Consider the following 10,555-nt stretch of genomic DNA (forward strand, 5'->3'; position numbering starts at 1 on the left):
TATATATATATATATATATATATATATATATATATATATATATATATATATATATATATATATATATACACACATACATACATACATACATACACAGGGTATATGTGCGTTGTACTGAATAAGGGCATCTGATGGGAAGAAAATAATGATTGGAAAAAAAAAAACTCCCAGCAATAATAACGTTTGCCCCCATTTCAGCATACACAACAACAGCCTGTACTGCCAGAGTAGCTAGCGCTCCAGACGCATCTGTTCCAGGGTCGTGCCTTCCTGTTCTTTTGATCGTTGGCAACAATTGGAATTTTTGCCTTTTGGCCTGGCTGTGATATTGGCGTTGGCTCTCTTTGGCCCGGCTCATCTGCGTGTGCATTACGCATACGCTGTGCGTGTATTAGCTGGTTATGTATGCTTACTCTGGGGCTATGTGTGTGTGTATACATGTGTATATATATATTCATTATAAGGAGTGGTTTCAGAGAAAATAAGATCGACACAACGGTCACTGCCACGTTTATATTTCAAGAGCTAAGTTATGAAAGAAAACCGTCCGAAAAATTTAGAGAGTTTAGTATTATATAGTTTAATATATATATATATATATATATATATATATATATATATATATATATATATATATATATATATATATATATATATATAATACTGTGGAGTGCTGCATTTCGACGTTAGCTCTTAAGTAAAGGACCTGGTCGAACTCCTCTCAGCACTCCAGTGTTTCTCTCTCTCCCTTTTATTTTTATTTATATATTCATCACGTTCCATATTTTCGTGATTCAGTTTGCTATATACTGTATGTATGTACATACATACATACATACATACATACATACATACATACATACATACATACAAGCAATAAGGTGAACTCCTCTCCGTCGTTTTCTCTCTCTCTCCCTTTCCTTTTCCTTCCTCATTCATCTGGCACACGGAGGGGCTCTGCTCTTTCTTCTGTCGCCAGCACACTAGTAATAAACATAATTCAGCCCAGCCATCACACGATGGCTTTCAATGGCACCTACGTTTGGCACTGGTTCAGAAATAGCGAAGGGACGAATACATACTCACAAGAGAGAGAGAGAGAGAGCGTGTCTTGTGTGTTATTGTCGCCGTCATCAAGTTGTAGTTTCATGAAGCGTCTGCTGTAGACATTGGTCATATAGATTTTGTCGTTGAGCTGTACTGTATAACTATATATGGCAGTATATTATAGAAGAATGTTAATGTTTATATTATGGCATACAGTGCAAAGAAATGGGATTAGCTGGTTGGTGGAGCAATGGGAATCACGCAAAATCATCCAAGATAATGGGAAAGCCTGAATTTTTGTGACATAACACTTCATGGAAGACTAGACAATTTCGCCCTATACTAAACATTAGTACTGTAACTGTGCACGCAGACATGCGCGTGCAGTGGTTACGCGCACACCCATACACGCATATGTGTGTGTTTGCGTACGTACTTAGGCAACTGTACGAACCATAAATTCGGCAAAGAATTGCATGATGGCACGCCTATGCTTTACTTCTCAGCAAAAGGTAATGTTGTAAATATAGACTTGACAGAAAGTACCGTGGCGATGGTGGGCGGATGGGGCGTTAGTTGTTGAGGGAGTTGCGGATGGGGTGTGATGGGGATGGTGGTTAAAGGAGGGGGGGGCCGGATGTTGAGAGATGCATAATATATATAGCACAGGGAAAAAAGACGTCTGTTATTAGAGATTGGCATGGTACTGTCTCAAAATTTCCTGTCAATTTCTTTCCGTGTGTAAAGACTGTATGTATTTGTGTAACTTTCTAAAATTATATTTAATTATATATATATATATATATATATATATATATGTGTGTGTGTGTGTGTGTGTGTGTGTGTGTGTGTGTGTAATGTACTGTTGCATTATATATATATATATTCATATATATAATATATATATATATATATATATATATATATATATATATTATATATATATATATTAATTATATATATATATATAATTATATATATATATATATATATATATATATATATATATATATATATATATATATATATGAGAGAGAGAGATTTATACGCATGGATTACGGACTACAGTAACATAATTAAGACATAATAATTGTACTTGCTGTATATGTGCATGAGTGTTTGCATATGATGTGGCCCGTGTAAGAAAGCAGACGAGGTTTTGCTCGTATCAGTAAAGAAGTCAATTCTACTGTGAAAAGGTAATCTTTTTTTCGCCCCTTAAGAAACCCCACAGACACAGGCAGGAAAGTCCTCACCTTTTCCTTCAGCAACCTTAAAACTCCTAGGTACTTCACTCTCTCTCTCTCTCTCTCTCTCTCTCTCTCTCTCTCTCTCTCTCTCTCTCTCTCTGCAGGCACCTTGCATCGACATGGCACGCACGCACACACGCGCGCACACAAACACACACGCACACTCACACCCGAGATGAGTGAAATCCGCACACCAAACACGGAACAGTACTTAATCGATCGGGATATGCAACTTCGACGTTCGACAGAGAGAGAGAGAGAGAGAGAGAGAGAGAGAGAGAGAGAGAAGAGAGAGAGAGCGCATAGATTCCAATTAGGAAAATTATCTTTCTTTTCGTGTTTGTTTTTTTGCAAATGAATTTGGAATTGTACTTCGAATTGAATTAGACAGTTTTATCTTGGTTTTACTGTTTTTGCACATTTGTTTTCACAAACAGTACAGTATTTATTGTAGCCCATCTCCGCGTGTGTTTGCAAATGGATTTTAGCGAATGAATCTGTTTGTATGCACGTGTCTTTTTTAAAGTATCCGGTTATTGCTGTTGCATGTGTATATGTCCAAATAGTTTTATATTTTTTCACACGTTCCTATCTATTTAAACGGATATAGGCGTACGTGTTTGCATGCGTGTCCGCGTTCGCTCACTCCGTCGGGACGAAGTGCATCCCCCAGCAAGTTGTTGTGCTTTAAACAGCGACAGGAGACACTTGTCCATCTCGCCGAGCCGCCCTGTGCTTCCCTTTAAAGAAACTGCTCGGCGTTGTGACCCCACCCCCGCGGATCAAGCAACTTCGGTTCACACGGTAGAGCGGCTTTGAAAAGGTGGATTTCCCCTCCGGACTTTTTCATTCTTTTCTCTTTTTTGAGGTATTAGGGGACGGGCAGTTATCGGATTGCTCTGTCTGGTGATGGGGAAAAGGAGGATGGAGCAGAAACGGCAATAATGATGATGATGATGATGATAATGCAGTACACAAAAGCCAACTTCATCGCCAACCTTACTTTAATCTCTTGCACTGTGTGATGGTTGCAAATATTGATTTCCTGCGAAGAAGACACTTCCCTTCTACTCTCTCTCTCTCTCTCTCTCTCTCTCTTTTATAAATACACACACACGCACACACACAGTCTATGCATCCATTTTTCTGTCTTCTACCAATTACTGTGCGTGTTGCACTCCAATGATTGTGATAGGAATCTTATGTGAACAGCTGTTATAAATTGCCTTTGTATGCATGATTCCCGTGTAAACAGGAAAGAAAAACACCAAAAAAAAAAAAATAGTTGGGAGAGAGAAACAGTGCCGTTGTTACCAACCATGGTCCCTTTAAGTGCGTCAGGGAAAATGGAGTTTTTAAAATTTCTTGCGAGTATACACATACAGTACACGCGCACAAACGCAGTTTCCTGTAACAGTATAGGCTGTATAAGTAGCAAAATAAAAACATACATGCACACACACCAACACACATATATATATATATATATATATATATATATATATATATATATATATATATATATATATATATAATATATATATATATATATACATATATACATATATACACACACACATATATATATATATATATATATATATATATATATATATATATATATATATATATATATATACACATATATACATATATACACATACACTTTCTATAACACTGAATCATATATAGACTCTTTTTCATTATTATTATTATTATTATTATTATTATTATTATTATTATTATATTATTATTATTATTATCATCATCATCGACTTCAACGCCGTGCATCAAAGGACCTCTGTGAAATTCCGCCACTCGTGTGTTATCTGTGCTTTATCTTCCACAAAACCTCACGTATATCCAGCTTCCATTTCCACAGTTCTCATCCAAGTAGGCCTGGGTCACGCTGTACTTCTGGTGCCCAGAGGATGACACTATCATACACAGTACTACATGTACCCCCAGGGGTTGTACAGCGGACACGCCCTAACCATTTCCATCTTCCGTTCGTCATATCATCATTTTATTCGGCTGACTTATAATATTTTCAGTAAAGTTTTATTTTCAGGTCGACAAAATCTTTTAGACGATGTTTCATTGTGACGTCATGATTCACTTTCCTTTTGAAGTAGGGTATGTTTTGTGGATATAGATGCATTTTACCTGAGCGGATTAGAACTTCTGCATTTTGAGTTCGATCAAAGATTACAGTGGCTATATATACTCATGATTTATATATATATATATATATATATATATATATATATATATATATATATATATATATATATATATATATATATATATATATATATATATATATATATATATATATATATATATATATATATATATATATATATATATATATACAGTTTTTTAAAACTTATATTTCACTGGTACGTGACAGTACCTTTGGAGCTCTATCAAAAATGAAAATGACACACATATTTGTGTGTGTGTGTGTGTGTGTTCTTACAAAATTTATGTGCATTTATTTATATGTGACAATGCTTGCAAACCATCCTATCTATCCAAAGCACTAGTGAAAAAACATTACTCGGTATCTCCATTCCAAAAACCTTTGCATCTCTTTTGTGCAATCCGAGGGCAAGTAAATATGCGACTGCCTTATAGGTCGCTGTGGAGAGGGGCATGATAATATCCAATCATGTGATTGTGGGTACGGCGTGGTTACGGTTTAGAGTCCGCCTGTCTGGTAGGGGGGAGGAGTCGGTTTGATTGGAATGTATCTAACACAGCTGTCGATTGAAACTGGATCTATTCCAGCTTGATGATTGTCTTGTCAGAGGTCGAATGACGACGGATCTACGGATAGGCTGACGCGGGCTGCAGAAGGAGAGTGAGAATGTCTGCGGAATTCTTCGAGTATTGTATCCGTGTGAGGTGGTTGGTTGTCTTACTACGTTCGTGGATCAAATCCTTTTAAAAACTTGGATAATGTTCTGGTGAGGAGGGGATTACTTCATCACAACGAAGAGAGAAATTTTGTCTTGGCTTTTGCGTTTTAAAAGCAATTGTTTACTTCAGAACTCTCTTAAAATACACGGTCCTCCATTAGCGCAATCCGTTTTAGGAAATGGGACGGCCTTAGCGCCATCTGCTGTGGAAATGAACGTTCTTCCCCACGGAGTCTACTTTCGGCATCATGTCTTCGGGCTTGGTACTCTCACTCACTCTATCGGTTTTTGGCTTGTGTGGCCCATTCCGCTGAGATTAGACCCCTCAGTAGCAATTTTCTTTCGAGTTCCGCTCTCTGGGAATTCCTAGAGTGGGTGGATTTTCCATTAGCATCTGAAGTTTTAGGCTGTAGTCATCGCGTCACCTTATTCATATTATCGCATTTTGTTCAGGTATCCATGTATGTCATCTTGTAACCAGAGAATTTACTTAAAACTGTTATTTGGATGTAATTGTGATGTAATGCAGCCCGTCTTCTGATTCCTTTGCCTACAGGAATACTCGTAGTTTGGTTCCCAAGGAAAACGACACCGTTCACTGTCACATTCATATTTTAATCGTGAGAGAATATCCCCTGTGCAGCAAACTTCCATATCATTACTTGCTTTGTACATCAACACAGAAATTTTATTAGCATTGTGCTCACACACACACACACACACACACACACACACACACACACACACACACACACACACACACACACACACACTGCACTCACGCTCGCTCTCTCATTTCCTCAATATTAAGGTCCATCTGTCCTAACGTCGATTGCACGCCATGAGTCTAGCAGTTTCTAATTCTCTCCATATGACCAAACCGCACGAAAATGACATGATAAGTTTTGTACTTACCGTAACCTTTTCACTTAATATTATGTTCGATTATATATATATATATATATATATATATATATATATATATATATATATATATATATATATATATACATACATATATACATATACATATGTAAGTATCGTTAGAGAAGTCCAACGTGACCTTCCCATTAAAATTATGTAAATGATAGAACTATTGTAAGTTGATATGTAACTTTGTTGCCTCGATATTCAAGTGTTTTTGTCGTTTATATCATTGCCTGGAGACGCTAATTGTACCAAAGCACTATGGCATTGCCTTATCTCTCCGTACCCTAATCGTTATCGCGTTTATCTTCTTATCTGTAACAACCGTGTAAGGTGGGTGAAAGGCGTTTGCCTGCGTGGGGAGGGAAGGGGTTATGGGTATGGCTGGCGGTGTAAGCTTGAGGTTACAGCTAAGAAGTGTTGGCAGATCGAGTAGCACGCGAAGGCGTTCAGCTTCCAGTAGGTGGATGAATGATTATTGGCAAGAGGATGTGAATGCAGTACGGATACCGAGCTGAGGTGGACGTAACTGTTTACAGAATTCCTGCTTCGTGATAACGCTAGTGGGAATGCAAAGGCTGCTTTTGAGGTGTTACGTGCGCTTTTGAGACGTGCTCCCTCTAGGTCGTGAAATCTTGGCAGTTTTATCTCTACCCGTTCGTGAAAGATTACGTAGAAAGTCGACATTTGGAATACAGTGAAAGACTTATTGTGAAGGAAGCAGTCCGTCCAAATTACGTTATTGGTTGCATATTTTTGCTTCTGAATCTGTGCTTGGAAAAAATGCTCGTTGGGAATTCACAGCAGGAGCTGTTCTTTGGAGGCGGCAGTGTGCCCTTGCTTCCCGTCCGCCTTCCTCTTCAAGAGAACTTCTGGAGATCTGTAGAAGCCTACAGGAGGTCTCCGCCTTTACGCTTCGCACATGTTAGCCATAGGTAATGAATCAACGAATCGATATCATATGGGCGAGTTTAAATTGTAACAGTGAGACACCGTTGAGTTGGCAATTTTTTTTTTTTTTTTGTGACAGAATTAGTCGGTGAACTGAATGGCTTACTGGTTACTGAAGACGAGCGTGACACAGCAGTGATCATCTATTCTGGCCTATGAATGGACTGCAGTCAGCCAAATCCAGGGGAGGGGGGGCGAGGCAAGAACCTTGGGTAATATAAGACGAAAATAAGAGATGTTGTCTTAAAATAAGCCATTAGGATTTCTAGGCAAATGCGTCGTATCTCTGCAGACTTAAGTTCTATATATATCTATATATCTAATCATCTATATATATATATATATATATATATATATATATATATATATATATATTGATATATATATATATATATATATATATATATATATATATATATATATATATATATATATGCACATAAATATATGCTTAAGAAATCACGGTAGATGCACGTGACTTCAGTATATAAGCGAATACCACATTATATATATATATATATATATATATATATATATATATATATATGTGTGTGTGTGTGTGTGTATGTATGTATGTATGTATACATATGTATGTGTGTGTGTATACAGAGAGAGAGAGTGTGTTGTATGCATACACTTTGTTATCCTACATTTAATGCTCCTTGTTCATGTAGACTGAAGACCATTCGTAATATTAGTATTCACCTCAAACATATGGAAATGCCATATTTATTTTTGTACCGCCGTATTACTTATTTGGAGATGTCCTGTTTATTTATATACCCCATAATAATTAGTATGGAGATTTCCTAAATGTTTTTGTTCTCCCCTCTTATTCATATAGAGGTGCCCTGATTATTTTTGTCCTCCTTAGCAGCGGGAATATTATCAATGAAAATTTGCTCTGTATAGTCACTGAAATACACCACCAACTCTTTGTCTGTGGTTTTCGATGTTGGGTTTCCTACTTTGCCCAGCTGAAGCCAGTTTCTAGAAGTGTTAGATATTCACATACGTATTTCAGGTTAGGTAATTATGTATTTGGGGGTTTATGCCATACCGCTAATACATATTATAGTGATTTTACAACGTTTTACTGAAGTTATGAATGGTATTTTTGTTCTAAAATTTCATGCCATATAACGATATAATTCTTTATATATATATATATATATATATATATATATATATATATATATATATATATGAATGTTTGTTTGTTTGTATGTATGTATGTATATATATATATATATATATATATATATATATATATATATATATATATATATATATATATATATATATATATATTGCTACGTGTGTACATGAATGATTCAAAATTTGAAAGGTTACGTGGGTAGCCTAATAACTGCCATTCCACTCTTCATGGAATCCGCATATGACAAGGATTTTACCCTTATTCAAAACCCCAACTCCAAGCGTACATACGCCCACGTCTTGGAAACTGGCAGAGTGATTCCAGAGTTCCAGGCCAGGGTTCATACGGATCAAGTGTTCGGCCTGGAACAGTTGTGAGAGAGGACCCAGACCGAAGGGGAAAGTTTGTATGAGAAAGGCTTGCGCACGGTCTAGACCGTGGGTTTTGCGGCAGGATGGCTGGAGACGCATTGTGGACCGTGTCTAAAATGTATGGCGCGAGTGGCGGTTGGAGTTTAGAAAAGGATTTTTTCTTAATGAAGCTCAAGCTTCTACAGGGGTCCGTGGATTGGAGAATGAGTAGCTTTAAAGATTTGCTTTTTATATGGAGATCAAATCGCGCGTTTCTGCTTTCCGTTCTAAGTTGTTTTGTGGTTATTCGTGCTTTACTGACAGAGTCTCGGATACAACAGTTTTTCCCCTTCATTTGTCCGTCCGATTCCCCGTCAGTGTGTCGCTCACTCTGTTATTCTGGCACCAAGAATAAGAGTGCTTGTATATCCTTGAGGGTCGTCTGGTATTGCTAAATCGAGACTTTCAGTGAAGTTTATTTTTCACTGTAAGTTATTATTATTATTATTATTATTATTATTATTATTATTATTATTATTATTATTATTATTATTATTTCCCTGCCGACAAAGTTTTTTCCTCCATTTGTGTGTCTGCCTGTTCATATGTCAGTCCACCAGTGTGCCTGTCAAGTTACCTTGTCATCTCAGCTTCCCCAACATTAGAAGGGATTCCAGCCAAACTTGGTACAAAGGTACACCATCATGCATAGATGTGCACAAGGGGATTCTGTCTGTCTGTCCGTCATTGGTCGTTTGCCCTTTTTCATGTAACAGAGAAAATCTGGTAGTAATATACTAATGAATTATAGTTAAAGGCCCCTTTCTACTTCTTCCTTATCTAAGGCTTTCCGTAGATCATGTTTTCCGGATGAAATGGAAGTAGGATTCAGCCTTTTCATTGGGTATTAATAACATTGATGTATGCATCAGTCTACAACAACTAACAAAGCCTTATCCGTATCGTACATTCATTCATATCCTTTGATATGAATGAATTTAAAGGGTTTTTTTATTGTTAATGGTAACATTTTGTTCTTTTATTTTTTACCTTCTTTTTGTGTAAGGTGCTTTTGGTTAGAAGTGGCATTTGAATGGCTTTCCTTCTTCAAGAACATTTTGTAACATTTTATTAGTTAGAAACAACGGATTACGAGCTTCTTCAAATCAAGAACGCATTAACCACGACCAGCATTTTAATGAAATCTTTTGGTTGCAAATATTTCTATAACCTCATGTTTACGAACAACAGTTTAATGGCTTTTGAATAAGAACAACGTTTGATTGCAGTGTTAGGGTTGAGAACTGCAATTTTATGTCTCCTTCCTTTAATCGCATCATAATTTTTACTACATCAATCAATACAAGTCCTATTGCAGTTGAAAAGAATTCCTGGTACCCTCAGCCCCGAATGAGTTTAGTTAGAAAGGGTCTGTTTTCATGTTGTAGTTAATTCCCTTTTTTCATTTTTATAATTTGTTTTCGAAAAGCTTAGTGATGACAACACCGCACCGTCACATAGGTGCAAATTACCAACAAAAATTTTCATTGCAACGTTTCATGTTATAGCGTTTTTGTGTAAATGCACTTGTCATTACAAACATGAATAGACAGAAGTGCTGAATCGATACTGGGAAAATCTAAAGATATGCCTTTCCTGTTATCTCTTTATGTCTTCTCTTATATAAGAATATATTGAAGTCACTTTGTTGTCAGCCTGTTTTAGGATGAACGAACAACGAAGGGGAAAATGTCGCATACCCCTGTCAGATTGGAAAATAAACAGCAATAATTCAGGATATACATAATATATATATATATATATATATATATAATATAAATTATACAACTATATATATATATATATATATATATATATATATATATATATATATATATATATATATATATATATATATAATATATATATATATAAATATATATATAT

General features: G+C 36.2%; 1 protein-coding gene across 8 annotated transcripts in view; it reads left to right on the plus strand.

Moving 5' to 3' along the window:
- The window catches only part of LOC136825056 (uncharacterized), a 136,040-nt gene that overhangs the window by 102,302 nt on the left and 23,183 nt on the right, over window positions 1-10,555 (plus strand). Inside the window, exon 1 of one of the 8 annotated variants that reach the window (XM_067081116.1) lies at window positions 6,518-7,083. The exons of the other annotated variants lie outside the window; for them this stretch is intronic. Within the exon in view, the coding sequence (XP_066937217.1) occupies window positions 6,932-7,083 (152 nt within the window). The 5' untranslated portion in view covers window positions 6,518-6,931. Of the gene's footprint in view, window positions 1-6,517; window positions 7,084-10,555 lie in introns of those variants that run through there. 8 annotated transcript variants of the gene reach the window in all.

This window comes from Macrobrachium rosenbergii, chromosome 36 (genome assembly GCF_040412425.1).
Source record: "Macrobrachium rosenbergii isolate ZJJX-2024 chromosome 36, ASM4041242v1, whole genome shotgun sequence".
Taxonomy (NCBI): domain Eukaryota; kingdom Metazoa; phylum Arthropoda; class Malacostraca; order Decapoda; family Palaemonidae; genus Macrobrachium; species Macrobrachium rosenbergii.